At 41.2% G+C, this 21,735-nt stretch overlaps 1 protein-coding gene across 11 annotated transcripts in view; it reads left to right on the top strand.

Annotated features, from left to right (window-relative positions):
* The window catches only part of FAT3 (FAT atypical cadherin 3), a 415,442-nt gene that overhangs the window by 378,622 nt on the left and 15,085 nt on the right, over nucleotides 1-21,735 (top strand). For all 11 annotated transcript variants that reach the window (XM_040544267.1, XM_040544270.1, XM_040544265.1 and 8 more), the window contains 3 exons: nucleotides 1,397-1,531; nucleotides 2,533-2,690; nucleotides 11,754-12,222. In XM_040544267.1, coding sequence (XP_040400201.1) covers nucleotides 1,397-1,531; nucleotides 2,533-2,690; nucleotides 11,754-12,222 — 762 coding nt within the window. The remainder of the gene's footprint in view (nucleotides 1-1,396; nucleotides 1,532-2,532; nucleotides 2,691-11,753; nucleotides 12,223-21,735) is intronic.

The raw sequence follows: 21,735 nt of genomic DNA, 5'->3' as shown, positions 1-21,735 counted from the left end.
ACAACCAGCAAAAGGCTAACTGTTGAGAAATTCATGTAATCCTGAGAATTGATAAATTGAGCATGAACAGTTGTATTGTGTTTTGCATACTGTCGGTAGTGCTTGCAAAAATTTTAAGATTAGAGCAATTGAAACATATATTTAGACACTTTGAAAAAGTTAGATAGAAATTCTATCCAAGAAGTTTGACATTGGTAGGCTTTAAAGTAAGCCCCTGAGATACTCAGCATGTTACACGTTAAAATTTAGGAGGCTTCAAAGAACCATAATGAAATTGTGTCACATGATAGTATTCTAAGTGAATTTAAAAAACAGTATTCATCTGTCTCTTCATATTACTTCTATTTTGAAGTTCGTAGCAGTTTTGAATTCACCTTTTCTTGAGCAAAATTATATTCCATATTAGTAAAAACATATAAGGAAAGAGCTGACAGCAGCATTCAAACTAATTCTATCCAAATTACACTCTCCCCAAAATATAAAAGAGCATGAATATTTTGCCCAATTTGTAATCATGAATTGCAACTAACTATTTAAAATGGTTTCTTTCCTCACTTAGGTAATATCAGGAAATACAGTCACTGTATTTTTTATTTTCAAAATTTCTTTGCATTTTTAGTGTCCAAGGCAAGTAATCCTCTTTTGCTGTTTTTGTGTGTGTGTGTGTGTGTGTGTGTGTGTGTGTTTGTTTATTTGTTGTTTTGTTTTGTTTTTTTTTGGCCTGGATATACGGAGTTTCATGTGCAACAGAAGTTCTGTAGTCACAACCACAAGAAAGGAGGATAGGCTTTTGACAGCCTGGGCAAGGTGTGCAATAGGATGTGAGGTCTCGGAAAAGCCAGGAGGAACATGAGGACAGAGCAGATCTGCCTGTGCCTTGTGCTCAGCCTGTGAGTGTGCCCTGTGCAGTACAAAGATGAAGAGTTCAGCTGTCATTCCATAGCCAGGGAATTGTTTTTTTATTTTGTCTCCCAGGGAACTCTACTTCTCTAAATTTGCTTCACGTGGGCATGCTTGGGCAAAAGGATTGTGTAACTTCAAGTTATTTGTTTTCTGGTAGCCCTAAATTCCCTGTACAAGAGGCTTTGTGAATAAATGACTGGCCTGAGCATCACAACACCGATGTATATCCAGTCACTGCTAAAAATAGCCAATTTTCATAATATTTTGCCATAGGTTTTAGTGCATCCTTTGAAAAATCATAACAGGATTTTGCTAAGTACTTGTCTGCAGGGCATCTCTTCCTGAAATATTTTTCTTTTATTATTATTATCGTTAAGCCATGCTTGGCTTGTACTGAAGAGCAAGATCAATAATTGTCTTTCTTTTATTAGTTCTGTATTGCTAAAGATCATGTTTTACACTTTGTCCTTGACAGTATTTTAACTTATTGCAGGAGGACTGTGCCCAGGGTCTAATGATCCCTGTCTGGAGAAGCCGTGTCCAGGGGACATGCAGTGTGTGGGGTATGAAGCTAACCGGAGACCATTCATCTGCCAGTGCCCACCTGGAAAGCTTGGCGAATGCTCAGGTGCACATCACAGCGGTAAAGGGGGATATACTTGAACAAAAAAGGGCTGTTGTTCTCATTTTGTAGGTAGAGGTGCCACTCAAGTCAACAGAAGATCTACTGTTTAACACTTCTCAGCACTGGCACTTGGTCTATCTGTTCATAAGCCCTGGAAAACAATTGGCTTTATAGCTACAGGGCTGTATGAAGACCATGATCAAGTTTCTGTTGGGAAATTCCTACTGACTGGGTTGAATCCCAGATCATTAAAACAGGCTGCTGAGTAAACAGGACTTTTCCTAGAGACTGTTATGCTAGATGCTTTCCTGCCATGGGCAAAGCTCTATAATTAACTCCTGCTTGCAATTTAGATCACCAAAATTCCAGTCTTTACTAATGAAAACACTACAGCATCCCAAAAAGAAACTTTCAGGACATTTGTTAGTTCTCTGCAGCTGTGTTGTTCCCTTGGATACAAAGAGAGTGGTAGGGAGCCCATGAAGGGGAGCTTTCCATTTACTTCAGTCAGTCCAAGGCTGCGTGATGTTTTCTTGAAAAAAGCGCAGCAGATACTGAGTTTTTTCGCAGTGGTCCTGGGCAGTGGATGCAGGGAATTAACTGTACAGGTTTGGCTGCCATCTGCCCACACCTGACTTTATACTCATAACTCAACTCCCTGATATACAAGCATGGTTGTCTTTAACTCCCTCTGTTACTAGTGAGGAGAGGTAGGTGTGACCAAGGGTAGATAACCTTAAAAATGCTGAACACTTGGAGAAAACCCTCTTTTTTTATAAGTGTGGAGAAATAGACCTTTCCCCCATCCACTGAAAAATAATTTCCTGACAAAATACCATATATATTTGTAGTAGGTGCAAGCTTTTTTTCCCATCAAGGTTGGGTCTTATTTACAAGTCTCATCCTAAACTAATTCTCATTTGCTGTAATAAATTAGCTTGACGGTTAAGGAATTATTTCATGTGTCACTAAAAGAACGTGTGTTTTCAAAATGGTTATTTCAGGCCACACTTCCCTTAGCTTTGCTGGGAATAGTTACATTAAATACCGTGTTTCTGAAAATAGCAAGAAAGAGGAATTCAAGCTGGCTCTACGTCTGCGAACTCTGCAAAGCAATGGGATTATAATGTACACCAGAGCGAATCCCTGTATAATTCTGAAGGTAATTAAAATAACTTATCTTTTCTGCAGTTCTTTTTCTTGATTATATGTTTTCTGTTGGCTCTTGATTTGGGGAATGTTGTTCTCATTTCAGCTGTAGATTTAGAAGATGAAGTCTGATCTGTTTGTTGCTAACAGGGAAAAAACAGCAATTTCGACAATGGCAGCAACAACAACAATCAAAAAAGCAGCTTGTTAGTGGTACTTTACTTGGAAAATGCTCTACTGGGTGCTGTTCATTATGAGAATATTATAGGTGTCTGCATGCAGGAGCCAATCTGCACAAGATGTAAGATTTGGCCATTTATATGACCATATAGTCAAAACAATGCATGATGAAATAGCTGCTCTTCCCCTGTGTCCATGACTGTGGTTAGAGAATATGCCATTTCTGTTGTCGAGTTAATTCCAGAAACTGACTGCTTAGAACATGTCTCCTACTGAATATGTAGATTTTTACCTTCTGTGAATTAAAATTATATGTCAGAGAGGCATGGGGTAGCTGGAAATTGATAGCTGATCAGTATTTAATTGATAAGCTCTCCATGCATTTTCATTCTTTGTTGAGTTGTTTTTTTTTTGAATGGCAAGTATCTGCTGGATGGAAAGGGAATGATGGGCTCATCCAAGAGCCTGTGTGTGTAGTATTTCTGCTAGAGCCTCTAGGGTACAAAACGAAGATGCTGACTTTCGTAACTCAGCCATGTCCTGTAATTCAGCAGTGGAAGAGATGGCACAGAGCCTTTTGTGTCTGTATTTACAATCTTCAGATCACTTTTGGCTGAATGCTTAGGTAATGTTAAAATTGCTAGATGAGTTATTAATGGGCAACAAATGATTTTATAGCTGTTGGACTGAAATATTTCATCAGCAGGAGTATTGTCTTTCATTCTCTGGGAACTCTCAGCAGTGCTGAGATTTGTATGAGACAATTAAGGTCTGCTTTGAGACATGTAGAAAGGCACTGTTTGAACCTTTTAATATACTTTTTGTTAAAAAAAAAAAGCTGAAAGGTTGAAGATCTTTTTTGAAGCCTTCAGTGTGGTTGCTCTTAGTATATATCAGTAAGGAATGTTGCAATTTAGTTTTGAAAAATGCTTAGAAAAAAAACAAATGGCCCTGGTGAAAGGTGCCACTTGAAAATGGTAATAGATGATACAGAAGCAGACTGAAATGGTGTTAGAATGTTTATAGGAGAATTTATTTTTTTAGAGTTTAGTGTATAAAACTGTAGTGATTAGGGAGTCCAACAGGTCAGGACAATGGTGTTTTAAATCATGCCTGTTCTAGATAACATTTCATTTCAAATATTACAAAAGAGTGGACTCTGCAGTGCAAGTATACCATCTACTTTTCCACATAATTATTTTAAGTGAGTAGATTATTACAATTTTTGTTATCATTGTTATTATTCCTAGTTTTATGGAAGGCATGGATGGAAGTAAAAAGCACTAACCCCTGCTTTGGTGATAGGAAAAGGTATTTTCACAGGGAAATCCAACCTGTACTGCAGTTCAGCAGGGCTTTGGTCAGGGAAGTAACCCCTGAGCCCCAGGTATCCCACCCAGGCTTTAGGAGAAAGCATGCCCAGAATCACAGTTGCTCCAGTTAAGCCAGCCACTTAAGCCTACTCAGGAACCAGACATCCCATGAAGCTCATTGGACAGTATTCTGGGAATAGACCTAGCTGCAGTGATTAAATCCTGCCATTGCTCCTTCATTCTCCTGCTACCTCTGTCCCTACGACTTGGGTAGTGCTTCTGCTGCAAAGTGGGAGATGTGTTGATGCTAATGGACTGAGCTCAGGCTGCTCTCCTTCTGGAGAAGTTCGATAATCTTTGGGTTGTAGGTAATTGAATGGAAACCTCCGCTTGAAGCTGGACAATTTTGCAGCCAAAAGTGAAAAATTCATGATGTTACCTAAAAATAAGTAAGAGAGCCCCTCATGGCAGTGGTCTGGGTTGGGTTCTTAGTTCTGGGTTAGGAATTTAGTGGTTTTGGCCATGGTTTCCCACAATCACTTAATCATTTTGCTTTGAAAGGTACTGGGAAGAAAAAATGGTAATTGAAGGAGCAGTGACAAGAGCAGTGGGTGTTCTGCTCATGTCTCAGAGGCCAATCTCAGGGTCATGCTTTTTTTTTTTTTTTTTTTTTTCTTCCTAGCTGCAAGGAAGGGTTTCCAGATCTGAATCCATCTCATGACGCTTAATACAGATCTTTGGACCCCTCACGTGTCTGATGGGCAAGGTCCAGGGTCATGTACGCAGTGCTAAGATGCGAGGGTGCCACTATCTCCAATGCATCAGGCAGGGAATGACACAGGGAATTCCCCTCCTAGAGTCTAACACCTTGCTTTTCATCTTTTAGGTAGGGCAGAATTTACTGTTGAAGTAAGTCCTTTTCCCAGATCTGTCCCTTGGATTCTCTAAGCACAAGGTTTAAAGAAAAGAAAAGCATTACATTTGGTGTGGTTTTGGAGATGTGGTATTACTTAAAAGGTCAGGAATTCCTAATTTTGTTCGTGAAGCTCGTTTAGCAGAGGAGCATCAGACTAAGGTCTTACAAAGGTGCTCTATGGTAGACAAGTGGCATTCTGCTCAAGGGATGTAGCCATAGTAGGACTCTTCAAGGATATCAGCTGACTCATGAACTGCACTTTGGGGATCCCTTACTCCCATGTCTTCAGGTAAGTTACCCTTAGACTTTCCAAGCTTATATTTTTTCATTTGTAATCCAGAGGTTAAGCTTTCTTTTTTTTTTTTTTTTCTTTTAACCAAGTATGTATGTTGTGAGATAGGGAGGCTCTCAGAAATGAGGCCATTGAGTAGATTAATTAGAGGTCTATAAATGTGAAGTTGTTATCATCTGAGCATTGCTTTCAATTAAATTAAACATGAGGAGAAGCTTTCCAAATAGAGGATAAAGGATGGGATCCTGTGCTCTTTTGAGCACTCTGGCACCACTCCAGCAAAGCACTTAATCACTCGCTTAACTTCCTGTATTTGAAGGCAATTGGAACTGCTCACATAACTTAATTTTAAGCATATACTTAAGTGTGTTGCTGGTTTAGCACCCGAAGGCCCAGCACCAACACTAAATCCCAAACAACAGTAGAGTTGGAGGAAGTTTAGACCCACCACATAGTACAAACCCATGGGAGAACAAGCAGAACACAACATCACTGTTGGGGTGTATAGTAGCATTGATTTTTTTCAAGTAACTCTCCCCCATTGCAGTCTATTTAAAAATTAATGCTGCAGTATGGTTTTCATTGTTTAAATGACCAGCTTAATTTTGTGAACTCATACATTTATGATAACTTTAGTGATGGAAATATTTCATAATCATAGCACGGTGTCCTTGGATGAATAATCAATTCCATGGAGCAAACTGCCCGTCTACTACTTTGCTGAAAGCCTACCAGCTACACTGTGTTGATACAATATAATAAGGGTGTTATTTATTCAGCTGTTTCAAATAAAGCAGCTCATCCATCGATTTTGAGAGGTTGGCCATTTTTTCATTGTGCACTCCTGCTTTTAAGACAATTGGAGCAAAATGAGATGCAGGTTGATGGCCTTTTTTTTCCTTTGGAGGATTTCATATGCTGAAAACAGTATCAACATTTCCTTTTTCCTATGTAGCATCTATCTGGGAAAAATAAAAGTTAACAATTTAAAGCGTAATGAGGCCATTCCAGAAGAAAATTCCACAGTTTATTTCATTTTTTTAAAGGAATATAGTGGAGATTTGATTTGATTTCTAGAACTCAAAGGACTAAAAATAGGTAAAGGAAGAGTTTCTCCTCATTCCAGAAATATAGCTGTTAAATGGTAAAAGGCAAGCATATGGTCTCCCGTCCAGGCAGTTAATGTGAAACTTTGCATGGTTTAGTTAAGTGTGTATTATACATTTTAATGCATTACTGCTGCATGGCTTATGCTGGATAAGACTGAAGCTTGGATATGATCCCAGCTATGGCTGGAGTTGAAACAAGTAATATTTTAATTAAATATACCATTTTACACAAACGAACCCGAAATGTAATTCAGCTAACGAAATATTTCCCCTGATAGATTAGTAGGCAGCATGCTGTATCCATGGTGTGTGACTGCAGATGGACTGTGTGAGCCTAAGGTGGTCTCAGAAGAACCATTTGATCATTTTATTACCTATGTTGATACACAAATATGAATGTTAGCCAAACATCTTAGCCAGGCTAATATTCTAATATAATTTACAGTATGTGCTTGGCTCCATTTTGCTCATTGAATGAAGCCATTGAAATGTAACAGATTGCATCACCTTTTGGAGCCGTCTCCATTCTTTGTACTTCTCTGCCCACTTTGTATGTGAGGAACTTTGTGTCTATAAAAGCATACATGTTTAAGTGTGCATTTACCTCACTGTCCTAATGAGTGCAATGAGAGGCAGTGTAACTGAGCCCAGAAAGCTTTGAGAGGTGGGCAGCTGGAAGCTTGGAGGGAATTGTCTGCCCCTGTGGTTGAAGCAGCATCTCCCAACTTTCATGTGGTGCAGAGGGTCTCTGCATTACCAAGGCATTGGACGGTTTGCAGCTCTCTGCCGTAAGACAGAATAACTCAAGCTTTCTGCTGTGTTTTTTACATAGCTGGAGAAAAAAAGCCAAGTGCCACACGTTCAGTCCTGAGCTGAGTCTGGTGCTACGAATTGTCAGTCAGACTAGTCATCCCTCTAAGGTTATTGTCTGGATAACCGCTGAGCCCTGGCACAAACATTGGTCTTTTATTGGATTTCCATACTATTTGTTTGCACGTACCTCATTTGGTCAGAAGTTTACTTAAAGTTCAGCTGTTCGTGGTATCAAACTCCAGGCTATAACCTAAGATTCCCCTTTGAGGATGAAACAGTGCCCCTGACGTTACATCAGTTGTGAGGAATCACAGGAATTAACTGCTGAATCGAAGTTCTGCAGCTGAATTCTCAGTGCTTAGGGAAGGAGATGTCTTTCTGCCCTTTTGCAGTAGACCCTTCTCCTCCCTGCCCTGCCAGCCTAGCTGCTAAGTACGCAGGACAGGAGCCCTCTGGTGTTCCTCAATCCTGTTAGAGGCTAGGGGCCAGCAGGGGACAAATAATTCCTCCCTGCCCCACTACAGCAAGGCCTGTGACCATCCATTTAATGAAAGTATTTTTATGGTCCCAGTGCTAGGGGATTCTGCACATGTCAGAGTCTTTAAAGTATTTATCCATAAAGCACCAGTGTGAGGTAGGGAAATGATGTTACCCTTGTTTTACTGATGGAGACCTGAAACTGATGACTTGCTTGAGATCCCAGAGGAAGAGTGTAGTAGAGTGTGGATTCCCATGCATATCTATCATACCTTAGGCTAGTACTGCAAGTTGGACCATCCTTCCCATCTTTCACTCTAGCCTAAGGTGGGGGTTGCTAGTGCCTTTTTAATAAAAGGAAGGAAGCACAGCATTTCAGATAATATACATTTGTCGTGTATGTCAGATCATCTGCTGGTAAAAAGAAATAAAAATAGATGAGAAAGATGTATAAAACATATTTTAATGGTGAATCTTATACTTCATCGTATCCCATATATAAATGCTGCAATATTTATCCCAGGTGCTCATATGTGGTGTTGTATTTATAAAGATAATTGGAAAAGCATGTTCTGTGAATAAGGGCAATAGACATGCAGGCAGTAGGTCCTTCAGGGTATAAGTAGTCTTAGGGGAGGTATATGTATGTCATATACAATCAGTAGTACAGTTTCCATAGGAAAAAATCTTTAGAATAAGAAGAAAGTTAACTGCTATCCAATGGTGGCCATTTTTCAAAGTGTAATATGTTGGCATGTATTTTTCTGCACAATTTGTTTTCCTGTTGAGACAGACCATGCTTTCTGAGCAGCACCTTCAAGGTTTGTGGACTATTTTGTTGCACAGAGCAAAATAAAGCTATTGCTCCATCTCTGGAGGAAATAATCTCAGGGCATCTTGTTTACCGAGATTCCTCCTGAGCAGATGCATTAATAAGCCTAATTTCAATCTACAGAAATAGTTTATAGCCGAGTTTTGAGTCCTTTGAGAAAAAACTTTTTAATGAAAAATGGTCCAGACTTACTTTTCTGTGCATCCGTTAGCCTTTTTTTGATTGAGCTGTGGGAGTACCAAGCAACATCCATCCCTCAAACGTGTTACAATCACAGACCTCATTTCTTCTCAGTTTCATTACATCCTACAGGTCAAGGACTTCAATATAACCAGTTGCCCATAGCAGGACCTAATTCTCGTTCTTCTGGCTCCTCCAACATGCTATTCACCCCTCAAACTATGCAGAATATTTTAGGTAGTGGGCATTTGTGTGGAGCTCACTGTGTGCTTAGTGTCTGCATCTGCCCTGTCCAAGCAATTGCAGACCAGTGGAGCAGTGTGGTGTGGTGGCACCCCCCCTGGACCATGTGGCTTGGCTTGAGGTTACACCCTGGTTCAAATTCAACTGGTCATGAGACTGAGATCTGGAAAGCAGAGACATGAAGTCCAGAGATCATCAGAAGTCAACATTTTACCCATAGTTTTTTTCTCTGAGTAGTTTTGTGAACCTCCGAGGGCCGTAAAGTGCTGACAATAACAATAATATGATTATCAAGGGGGAACTTTTGCTTTAATGTCTGATATAGACTCAAGTTTAGTGAAGACATCAGGCTGGAGCACTGGCAAGTGGCAAACAGTACTCAGACTGTAATCTGAGGAGTATTTCTTTGCCTAGAGTAAAATGTATGGTCTCAAGTGGTTTGGCCTATGAGCCATTGACAGCTGTGGCACCTCCACTTTGCTAGAGGAGAGCAATAGCATTGTGTTACGGGTAAAGTGGAGCACAGCACAGTTTGTGCTGCAGGAAAGGCTGCGAAAGGACACAGCACCTGAACTTTTCAGGGGGATAAATAGTGGGACAGATCCGTCTTGAGATGGGGTTTGCAGGAATAAATACATCTTAAATTATGGCATAAAGGTAAAATAATTGCAAGAATTTTCAGATAGCCTGAGTCCAATTAATATGTCATAAGACAGTTCTTGATGGATTTTACTTTTAGACCTTCCCTGTCGGGGGGGGAAGGATTGTATTATTTTACAGTTAATGCATGGGCAGATTAAATGGGAAGCACATCTACGTCTCATTCCCCTCCAGCACGCCCATTGCCTAGCACTCATTAGCCACATTCCCCTTATAGTACCCTCCTGGATGAGGGGCATAAGTGAGAAAGCATAGAATCATAAAATAGAATCATAGAATAATAGAACAGTTTGGGTTAGAATGGACCCTTAAAGATCTACTCCAAACCCCTGCCATGGGCAGAGATCTTTCACTAGACCAGGTCACTCAAAGCCCTGTCCAACCTGACCTGAAACGCTTGCAAGGATGGGGCATCCACAATTTCTTGAGGCAACCTGTTCCAGTGTGTCAGTCATAACAAATCACATCAGTTTCTCTAAAGCCATGAAGCCAACATAAACACGAGGAAAGGAGGAATATTGGAAGCCATCTTATGTGATGTATATGCAGAGCAGATAGTATAGCCTCCCTGGAAAATAACTGACTTCTGGCCAATCAGAAATTTAGAATTAGAACTGGAACTAGAATAGCTCAGTTGGAAGGGACCTATGCAGATCATCAAGTCCAAGTATCTGACCACTTCAGGGCAAACCAAAAGATAAGTCGTATTATTGAGGGCATTATCCAAATGTCTCTTGAACACTGACAGGCATGGGACATCAGCCAGCCTTCTCTATCCCAACCAGTAGGTCCAGGAGGGCACCTTTCCTCGTTGGCTAACTAAGTGCTTGTGTCAGGAAGTTATCTCCAACATGCTTTAGGCATTTCCCAGGCTTGCTGGTCACAGCAGTATGATATTTCCAGCGTATGGCTCTGAAGTAGGAATCTTCCATAAGGATGAGGGCAACTGATCCAGAGATTTCCCCTAATTGCCTATAGGATGGCTCATCTGTGCCATCATGCTGGGTGGGCGGTCAGTAATAGATACACAGGACGAAATCTGCTTTGTTGTCTGTCCCTGTAACCCTCACCCAGGGGCTCTCTGCTACATCATCCCCAAGACAACGGCTGTACAGTCACATCTCTCCTTTTTGGACAGCATGGCACCTCCACCTCGCCTGCCCTGCCTGTCCCTCCTGAACAGCACTTGAATCGTGGGACTCATCCCACCAAGTCCCACTGATAGCAATGGTATCATAGCTCTGGGAAAGGACCAAAGCTTCCAGTTTGTCCCATTCATTCCTCATACTGTGTGTGTTGGTATACAAGCATTTTGGATGTGCTCCTGAACCCTCAGCGCTCCCTGGAGCATCATAAATGCTCCTGTTAGCCTTGCGACCCTCAGGCAGTGCTGCACCAGCCCTTGGCTTAACCTCAGTATTCCTAATGGTATCCCCTTCCCCTACCTGTATCACTGTTACCCTTAGAGATGCTGAACTTAGGGACAAATGCACACCTTGCTGAGATGCTCCAAAAGGTTACAGAGTCACGGGATGTATGCGTGACCAGAGCACATAACATCCACAGCTGATAGCAGTGATCATTGACTTTATCTCTCTCCGTCAGAGGTGGCTGCTTGCCCTGAGGCACTGTCTGGTAGCATCAACCACCGGCAGCACACAGGTGGACAGCAGGTGGACAGCAGGACTTGCTCAGAGAAGCACAACGGCATAGCAGCAGTGCAGCAGCAGAACAGGAGTCCTGTGGTCCATGCCCTGTTCAGTGAGACACCCTGGGCTCCCAGTCATCCCATGTGTTATGCAGCTAGATTTCTATATTTTCTTCATATTTTGTTTGCCTAAGGTAACTGGCTTTTGGTGAATACTAAGTAGTAATACTTACTACTGTGTGTTTATTGCTGATGATAAAGGCACAGCTTCTTGCTATTTCAGCGTCATGTAGGAGACATTTTTAGCACTGTACAGAGACTGGAAATCCTCTGTTTTTGCATATTCTCTCTGAGAGCGTATTACGAGACATCTGAGTGTCTGAAGCGCTTTGATTTCTGTTCTCCTCCTGCAGATTGTGGATGGCAAACTCTGGTTCCAGTTGGACTGTGGGAGTGGCCCGGGAATCCTGGGGATTTCTGGCAGGGCCGTCAACGACGGAAGCTGGCATTCTGTCTTCCTGGAGCTGAATCGCAATTTCACAAGCTTGTCCCTGGACGACAGCTACGTGGAGCGCCGCAAAGCCCCCCTCTACTTCCAGACTCTCAGCACGGATAGCTCTGTCTATTTCGGAGCCCAGGTCCAAGTGGATAACGTCCGCAGCCTGACCGACAAGAGAACGACGCAGGTCTTGAGCGGCTTTCAGGGCTGCCTGGATTCAGTTGTCCTAAATAACAACGAGCTGCCGCTCCAAAACAAACGCAGCAGCTTTGCAGAAGTGGTTGGCCTGACCGAATTAAAGCTTGGCTGTGTCCTCTACCCCGACGCCTGCGAGAGGCATCCCTGCCAGAACGGCGGCACCTGTACGAGCGTGCCATCTGGTGGTAAATATTTTGCATTACTTTATGGGTTTTCCCCCTCGTTTTCCCCCACAATTTATTGTCGGAGATGGTTTTATGCAGCAGCATGTTTGAAAACAAAAAAAAATCTCATGAACTCTATAAAACTCTGATGGATATTGCAAATTGTGTAAAAGCTGTTTGCTCTATAAATAAGGGTGAAACTGTGCCCCTTCTCATTGCACTAGTATTCCAGGAGGAAATTGATTTATTGGCTGTTAGGATAATCCTATTTCTATAGAAACCAATAAAATTACAATTACTGTAATGCTCAGCTGGATTTTTCAGGATCCATTTACAGCATCGAAGGTTGTACACGAAGATGGTGATTTCGAACGTCCATCACAGATGGAGCGGTACCGTTGCCCTTCTCTGTTTCTGAAGCTGTCAGATATAATTACTGAGCTGTCTACAAACACCTTTTGTGACTACGTAATTTGATTCCATGTCTGCATGTAGAAGAGAGAGTCCGCACTATTATAAACCCCCAGAAGTATATTTTACAGCTTCCTTGGAGGCCTGAGTACTTCAAGGTCTGCGTAACACCAAAGTTTATAGGGCATTGATTTAAACAGTGCTCATGTTAGGGTTTACTGTCCAGTGGTTATACGGTGACTTGTGTGATTTGGTGGTAGTAACTTACTACCTAGTAATCTAGTGCACAAGGTACCCTGACCATAAGAATGTCTTAGTAGGAAAAAAGCAAATGGCATACATACAGGGCCTTTTTTGTAGGGCTCTTCTATCTCTGCAGTGTACAGCTTTCCCATCCAGTTTTCTATGCTGTATTAGCAGAAAGCATTATTCACCTTTTCTGGCAAACTAAAAATTTGCCACTGTGAGCTGACAAGATCTGAGGTTCCCCTTGTCCTGGCAAGGACATTTTCCAGTCCAGAAAGGAGGATGCTTAACAGGGAGGTCTTCTGCAAGCAGAGAGCTTTCCATTCACTTATTGTTAGTGGTTTGGTTCATGTTTCCCTAGGGAAAATCCTGCTAGCCTTTTTTTATGGACCATCTAACCACTGTCCAGGGCTTTCTGCTTAACTATGTCCATGCAGTTCCCTCATACCCACAAACGTAATTTCTGCTTTTCATTGTTTTCAGCCTCACTCTCATATTTCCCTCCTAGTTCCCCCAGGAGTAGGTAGTTTTCTGCACTCCCTAGCTCATTTCCTTGGTTGAGAGTTTGGCTGTTACTTCAGAATGTCTTTTAAACCTGCACACCTGGAGGAAGCTGCAGGACACATTCCCTGTCCTCCCCATGCAGCCTCATGCTGGCACCAGGGTCTTCTAAAGCCTTCCCAACCCCTCACCGAGACTAAGATTTTCTGTGCCCAACCTGTGTGGTGCTTTTAATTAGGGTATTTTTGTGAAGGTGCTGTTCACAGAACTGTTTTTGTTGGTTATTTATTTATTTACTCATTTATTTATTTATTCCTAAACTTCAGAAACTTCCTAATCCTTACAACAGTTTAATTTAGTTTTCAAGGCTGAAATCTGGTGGGCAAAACTGACTGTCAGACGTAAGTTTTCTGTCCTTATATAGTAAGCCCCAGCAGTGTGGATTTCTGATGCTGAGGTCTCAGCTAGCATTCCCTCTGGATCCTTGGCTTCGATTCAGCTGTGTCTTCTCCTATGCCAGCATTTACTTTCATTGTCCTCCATAGTTAGTTGATTTTGCAGCTCTGACACTTCTACCTTAAGAAACCCTGGGCTATATACAGTTCATGGCTGTCCTCACTTTTTTAGTAAAAATAAATAAATATATGTATGCATACATTCATGCCTGTCCTCAACTCCAACAGTACATAGATGCCAATGAGCTTGTATCTCCCTCCAAAAATTAAATAGTGCACTTCAGTGGAGGAGTTTGCACTTAGTGGGGGAGCTGGATTTTGCTTCTGCAGAGCACGGGGTGAAGTCACACTGTTTCCTGGGGTGTCTTGTGCAGCCATAGGCAGAACGGGTCCACAGCTCATTTGGGATTTATTTGCAGTTTGGCCCAGTGAGCACTTCTGCCTGCTAAATGTTAAAGGGTGGGCTCTTGGCCTGCCTTGGGTTGTAGTGAGCAGGGTGAAGGGTGCATCAGGGGTGCCATCGGTGTTGCTTTCGGTGGATGGAGATGTGCAGACAGGTGGGAGCAATGAGACACAGGGCTGTGCAGCACAAGGATGGATGCTGCTGCTTGCTTTTGCCATTACAGGTCTTTATTTACTGAGGGAAGGTAAGAAAAAGAGAGCTGCACAACAAGGGCAAAAGAAATTCATCCTGAGGAAGAAGGATGCTGTGGCCACTGATAGAATTATTTAAAAACTATGTAAATCCCTAGGAAATAGGTCTGTAATATGTATGTGGACATAACATAGCTTTGAATCAGACTCCATGCTTAATAAGTGAGGTTAACCATTCCCTAAGTTAGCATCCTAGGAAGCATGAGAACAACTCCTTCTATTGATTTTATTTAAGCCTATTTACAGTATTGCTCAACGATCTCGTGATGAGTAAATTGAAACCTTTCTAATGAACTGCTTCACAGCAATTGTGTGTGCTTTTTTCCCAGCTCCCTGTGCATGCCAATTCACACTGAGGGGAGCAGTGGGGTGGGGAGAAACCAGTGGCTCTGAACGTTGGACCCATTTTATTACTGGAATGGCACGCACAGTTTTCTTGTCAACATAACTCGCTGCTGGAATGCAAACGCAGAGCTGATTTAACTTGCCTGCCTTCCTGCCTCGGTGAGGGGGCATGTGCCCTGTGGGGATGTTTCAGCTGCCTGCCGTTCAAAAATCTGTTTGCTGTTTTTACTGCCTCAGCAGCTTATGTAAATACGGGATTGTTATAAAGCCATAATTCCAGCGCAATGGGCCCTGACTGTACATCGGTGGTTCTATAGCCCAGCCCCATCAGGAGAAGTCATGGGCAGTTTTTGTTTTTGTTTTTTTTCCACCAGGCAAAACAATTCTGCTGCTAGTGTCCTCCATGCACAAAAAGACCATGTAATTAAATTCTTTAGAGCGGAGAGCCCAACAGCACTGCAAACGCTAGTTACAGAGCCACAAATTGCAGTGTGCATTTAAGAATCGCCAGACATTGTATTCGCTGACATAGACGCTAGCAAATGGATTTCATTTAAAATAGAATAAAAATGTAATAAATCTTCATTTTTTTATCTTAAGAAAGGAAACGACAGCTTTTTGGGAGGGGAAACATTAAAAATACACTGTGCAAGCAAAGTCACATTTCCAGTCCCAGGGCATTCAGTAGCATCAAGATCTCTTTACTAATACTAATATCATACTAATATGATATTTTCCTCCTATTAGCATTTCTGGAGAATAATGGTCCTTTGGAATAATAATAGGATTTCTTTTAATAGATGAATTCTTTAATATGAATTTTACAGAGCAGATTTCATATGCTGTTAACATCCTTTTTCTTAAAAAAACCCACCCTACTGTGCTTTACAAGGAAATTAAGAGAGAGAAAAAGAAAGCACATATTTGTAGCTAACTTTAAAGAAAACAGTCAAGTAAAGGTTATCCAACACTGTAACATGAAAGTTGCTGGCTGCACGCCAGAAATCAAAGGGGCCGTGTCTAATTTACACACAATTTGCATAAATTGATCATCTAAAATGCAAACTCAATAATAGTACTCCTGTTGTGAGTTCTTCCTTTCAGTGCAAATGCCTACTGTCCTGTTCCCCGTTAATAAAAAGCTGCCTCTGATTGCTTCTTAGTTCATGCTGCAGCTATAGGAATAGGGTAATATTATGGCCCTGTTTTGGGAATTGCTAAAGTGGTGCTTTGTATGCACGAGGAGTGTGAACATATGGAACAGGACGACAAGATGGGGATCTTAGCCTGCAGGAGGACGCACAGATAGCTCAGATGCTCTGAGACATCGCTGGGAGCACAGAAGAGCTTCTCTGCTTCCAAAATCTGGTTTCTGGACCACCAGAAAGTGGCCATGACAGGAACCTCAGCTTGCACTCATGTGTTTCCACAAGTCTGAATTAAGTCCCGTGGCAGCAGTGGATGTCGAGCGCTATCTCTGTTTAAAACTGAGACAGGGTACAGTGTGTCCTGGGACCCCACGGGGACATCTCATGCATGTTTAAAAGGGCCTGGGAAAGGGGGAAAAGCACTCAACAGGAGTGCAGCTAACAACCAGGAGAATCCCAGCAGAAGGAGACTTCAGCTTTAGTACAGTTTTCTTGGAGCCGTTGGAAACCACAACCCTGAAATATAGACCACATTCTTCCAGATTTTTAGTCTCTGCCCTTAAGTACGGGTCAGTAAAGCTATTTTTAAAGAAAGCTGTTAGCATTTTGAAACCTGACAAACTGCCTCGCGTTCCTTAACAACTTGGCTCTTCGGACTGAAATTTCCCAAGAAAATTCAACCAAGTGTTTAAAGTGTGGTTAAGCTATAAGCTGCTGAATTCGAGGTCTTAAAATGGGAAATGTCACACAACCTTAATAATAGAGTGGCATTACTAGTTCTGCCAATAGTAAGTGTATGTTTATCTGCTTGAATAACAACATGAGCAATCACAGCAATAGAAAGCTTTACTGTAATCAAATCTGAATACTGAGCCAAGCTTTCCAACCACAGAGAAAAACCTCGTACTTGTAAAGCCTGCAATTAGAAGTATAGTTACTTCCTTTTAATGTGATCAGTCCTATATACATCTGGCTTTGATTGAAGTAAATGGCTTATATGAGTAGGCAATTTTATTTGAATAGGAAGCATTTGAGCAAAAATATCAAGCAAGTCAAGGACTATGGGCAGAGTGTAAGGAAAGAAAGTCACTGCTTTTCCTTCTCCTCATTTTTTCTTCTTTCCTTTTATTTTTTTATGAACAGAGTTAAAATCCAATGGGAGGAAAAATGCAGCTTGGTAACTAGGTGGTGATTTTAATACATTTTAAAGCTAGTTGGCAACATTAACCACATGGGTGTTTTTGAGGTCTAGGTAGTTGGTAATAATGACATCAGGGGAAAATGGGTGGTTTACTGCCATAGCTGTGAATTCACCAGCTCTCTATTCTGGGTGTCTCTTTCACATGAGCACAAACAATCCAATATGCTGTAACGTGAGTGAGTACCAAATGTGCATCAGTTCATTTTTAAAGGTTTTACATATTCTTGATTATTTCAATCTTATTTATAGCTATGCTTTTAGACATCTGAATTTAGATTCACAGTTTCAAAGCAAATACACACCAATCCTCTCATATAAAGCACCAGTTCAACATAGACTGAGGCTCATTTTCCTACTAAGTTGTAACATAAAGCAATGATCATCTCTTTGAAGACAGTTAAGTTAAATCTGAAGTGGCAGGAATATGTATGGCTGAAGAACACACAGTTCTTGAAGCTGGCCAGGTATATCTCTAAACACACCAAAACATAAATGTTGTGAAAGAGGGTTTTCACCTTCAGCTTTCTCATCAGTTAACTCACCACAAGACACTATGTGAGCAGGGCCAAGGGTAGGCCTGTTTCTTGACATTGAGTTTGTCAGGTCTAGCAGCACAGCAGGAAAAGAAACTACATGGGGAGATCAAATGCAAAAGCGAATGCACATAACAAATAAAAGCCAGCTCCTCTTGCATGTGATAGATAGAAAGAGAAGCATACACATGTTCAAAAAAAGAATTGGCAGCAGTTAGGAGCGTCCTCTTCAATAAAGCCAAGTAAACCTGAGGATATACAGACATTCAGATGCTCAGGCTGGGATTTCTACCAACAGAGATGTTCGCTGCATAACAGCATCCCATCTGCTGATGGCACGGTGCCTGCCTTTTGCCACTGTCGCTGCTTACCAAGTGCCAAGCAAACATAGGTATAGACAGGAAGCCTGTGTGGTGTCCTCACGTTCAGCTTGTTGCTCTTCAGTAACGTCTGAGCTGAAAAAGCCCTTTTCTTCTTGACTAAATGACTGAAAAGGGACATACCAAGAAGTCAAGAAGAGAAGCTGCTGGAGGCAGAGGATGTGACACAGCTACTTGGGGGGAGGACTCAGATTAGTTGGAGGAGCATGAGAGAAACCTAATAAAACAAACAGAATGCCTAAGACAGTAGGCATGTAGGCAGTAGAGGGGTATGTCTGCGTAAGTGTTGGGCAGTAGTGTTGCTCATTGCTTGTGGTTCCTTATAGGTCAGCTGTTAGTACAGGCTGCTGTGGCACATGCTGGGGGGCATTGGTCCTACCCTAGCACATGTGTTTGTCAGAGCTTTCTGTCTTTCTCTTCTGGTTCCCTCTGAAGTCATACAGTTGTGACAACATGAGATTTGCTGCCTTGGAGAATGCGTATCAACATTTTTCAGCATCAGTATGCAAAATGAAATATTCATATTTCTTGGAGGGAACCCAGATGGATTGTATGATCTTAAATGTTGACGAATTTCCAAAACTTCCAGTGCCTTCACTGTGAACAGGAGAAAGCCCTAGATTTCTTGAAAGAGTAATGTACTTTTTGGACTGAGAGGACAGGGGCACTTAGCCTTTTCTTCAGCTGTGTTGTCCTTGGACATGGGAAGTTTGCTTATTATTCTTGCATTAAGCAGATGGGAAGAAATACATGATACATTGCCTGGATATTAAAATAAAAATGTAATAAAAATTCTTTGTTAGACCTAGGATGCAGTCCTGACAAAAAAGGTTTTATTTAGGATTGCACTTTGTCCACGGCCGTGTGGCCACAATGTGCAGCACCAGGCAAAATTACGGCCTCTGCCGAGAGGTTTGGAAAAGCATAAAAGGTCTGGCAAGTCTGCTGGCCGAGTCAACCCATGCTGTGAACTGAGCCATCATATCGGCTCTTCGCTTCCCTACTCCATGGATTTGCACATATGCTTTGCTGTGCTGGAGCTCTCCCAGATGAATGCCTTGCAGCTCTGAGCATGTGTGTCATGGGAAAGTTCAGTGTCATTTGCCAGTGGCCCAGCATTGGCAGGTGTATGGCAGCGCTTCTAAAAGGAAAAAAAGTCGGTGATAAATATTGTAATTTAACACTGCCTTGTTTTATTGCCTCTTTATTCCTAGCTTTGTTGCCTTTTTATTACTAACTTTGATCCCTAGACTTAGAATCCATGCTGAATATTTCAGCCTTCGAATATCTGACTGCGTTGCACTATCATTAAATCAACTTCAGTCAAGAATGTTGTTGGCTTTCGTAAGCAGACTATTCATTTCAGTTTTGTTCATACATCACCCAGTAGAGCTCTGACCCATCTGGAGCATTCACTTTTATCTCCTCTTGATAAAAAATGCTAACTGAAGTTAGTGCATCTCTATTATAAGCAATAGACAATGATAATAATGAATAAGTCCATCTTCCTTTTATACTTAATTGGAAAAAGAATTTTTTTTAATCAAATTCTCGGGTTGTTTGCAGTGAATAAATGTAACAGAACGTGTTACAGGATGACAACCCAGAACTTAAGTAAGTGCAGCTGAAATGAATACAAAAGGGGAAAAGAGTGATTTGAAGGCTTTGTCTTCCTGCTGACTGCCAACTAGCAACATGGGTGCAGAAAGCTGTTTTCTAAAGTCACTTTAAAGTTATATAGTTTTAAAATGTCAGTTAACAAATAGAAGAACAAATCTATTCTGCTATTACATAAGGCAACAAACAACATTTTCATTTCACTTAAACTCACTGAAACCATAAAAATATACAAACATTACTGTAAATTTTTGAACCATAGATGTCGCTATTCAGTCATAAAAAGTAGCACTGAAACAGCCTTACTTATTCATGTTATGATTTCTACCTCAGGCATTTCTAGATCAGGTATTTTACCAACTAATATTGAACCTTTTGTAAGGGTGGCATCAAAATGTGATGCCTGCTGCAGTCACAATTTTGTAATTCTTCAGTCCCATCTCTCTACAGGTCCAGAAAGCTGTTGGCATTGTCCAGGTGAGATGTGTATAAGACACCAAAAATAATCCTGTCTTTCTTGTGCTGTCCAAAACACAATTTCCGGGAATCCTTAAAGTGGAATTGTTTCTTTTCTTAATTCTGCAACTTTAAAACAGCAGTGCTTCTTTTTTTTTTTTTTTTGTAGCGTGACAATGAAACAGCATGATATTTGAGTATCTATTTCTTATATCTTCAGTTAGATGGGGTTGGACTCTTGACTGAATAAGCCAGTAAATCTGGTTCCAAGTTTGTTCTCTGAAGCTGTCCTCATGAAAGAATTCAATTAGGGTGACCGAGCAGGGTGAATTGAACTGGATAGGACATAAAAGATGTGTGAGTCCTAATTCAGAATTACTTTTGCCTCATACCATCACTGGGCTTCTCTGTACTGTTTCTGTGAAATTCTCTTCCTTGTAACTGTGCCAGAAACTCCTGCCTTGTTTCCTAGAACTGGGAGAATGCATATATATATATATATTTCAAATGTGTAGATATAAGGATTTTTTTTAAAAAAAATGTTTAAAAATCTCACCACTGTGACACAGTATTTCAGGTATACCAGCTTTATCTCCTGTAATTTTGACATTGAATTGAGCTGCATTGAACCATTTCAGCTCTAGGTCCAACAGTATTAATGTCAGGAAGATTCCTTGTTACAGGTGCTTAATATGCCATTTTCAGTTGCTTTGGTTTGAGAATCCCGTAACTGAAGCTTGAACCTTGCCTACGCATTGGTTTGGGACACTTAGATTTTGAAAGTAGTTGTTCCATGCTCTTTTCAAGTGAAAAAGCACTCAGATTTCAATATCCAGTTCACAACATAAAGACATGCATTGTCTCACTGGATTTCTTTATGACCTTAAATAAGGTTCTTATCAATGTCATTGTGCCATATGAAGTCACAAGGGAAAAAAAAAAAAAAAAAGATTGATGTTTGATACTTGGGGGTTGAACTGATGGTTTCAAGAACTGTTTCTGAGTGATGTTGCTCTCTGCAAGAAACGTGGAAGAAAGACTTTGATCCTCTGTAGAGTCCCCCTCCACTTGAGTGGTGCTACACATGATTTATTGCAGCTAGTGATTAATCAGTCTCTTAATAGCACACACGGCACCTAATCAGCTCTGATTAGAGATGGTGTTGCCCAGTTCAGCTGGTGTTGTGAAGTTTATAGTTCATGCCTGGGTGATGCACCTTATGAAAGCGTTAAGTACCACTATCAAGTGTTTTATTATTGCTGTCACATCCCTGCTGTGTTGTCCTTGTAAAAGGCAGAAGTAGAAGAGCTCTCAGCTCATGTGTTTGATCTTTGATGGAGCCCCAAAAGAAGTGTCGGCTGCTACTGTTGAAAAATAAGGTCTTTTGTTTCAAAAAAAGTGGGAGATATATCGCTGATCCAAAATATTTACCACAACCAAGGTTGTTCACAGAGGACAGTTATTCTTACCTGAATGATGTTCAGAATAGTTTGGGCTGCACTGATTCCTTTAGTCCCTGTTTGTAGAAATAAGCTCCAATTGCTCAGACATCTGAGATAAGCAAATGCTCTACTGAAATTAGTGTGG

The sequence above is a fragment of the Cygnus olor genome, chromosome 1 (assembly GCF_009769625.2).
Source record: "Cygnus olor isolate bCygOlo1 chromosome 1, bCygOlo1.pri.v2, whole genome shotgun sequence".
Taxonomy (NCBI): Eukaryota; Metazoa; Chordata; class Aves; order Anseriformes; family Anatidae; genus Cygnus; species Cygnus olor.
This window is presented reverse-complemented; position numbering and strand designations above follow the sequence as displayed.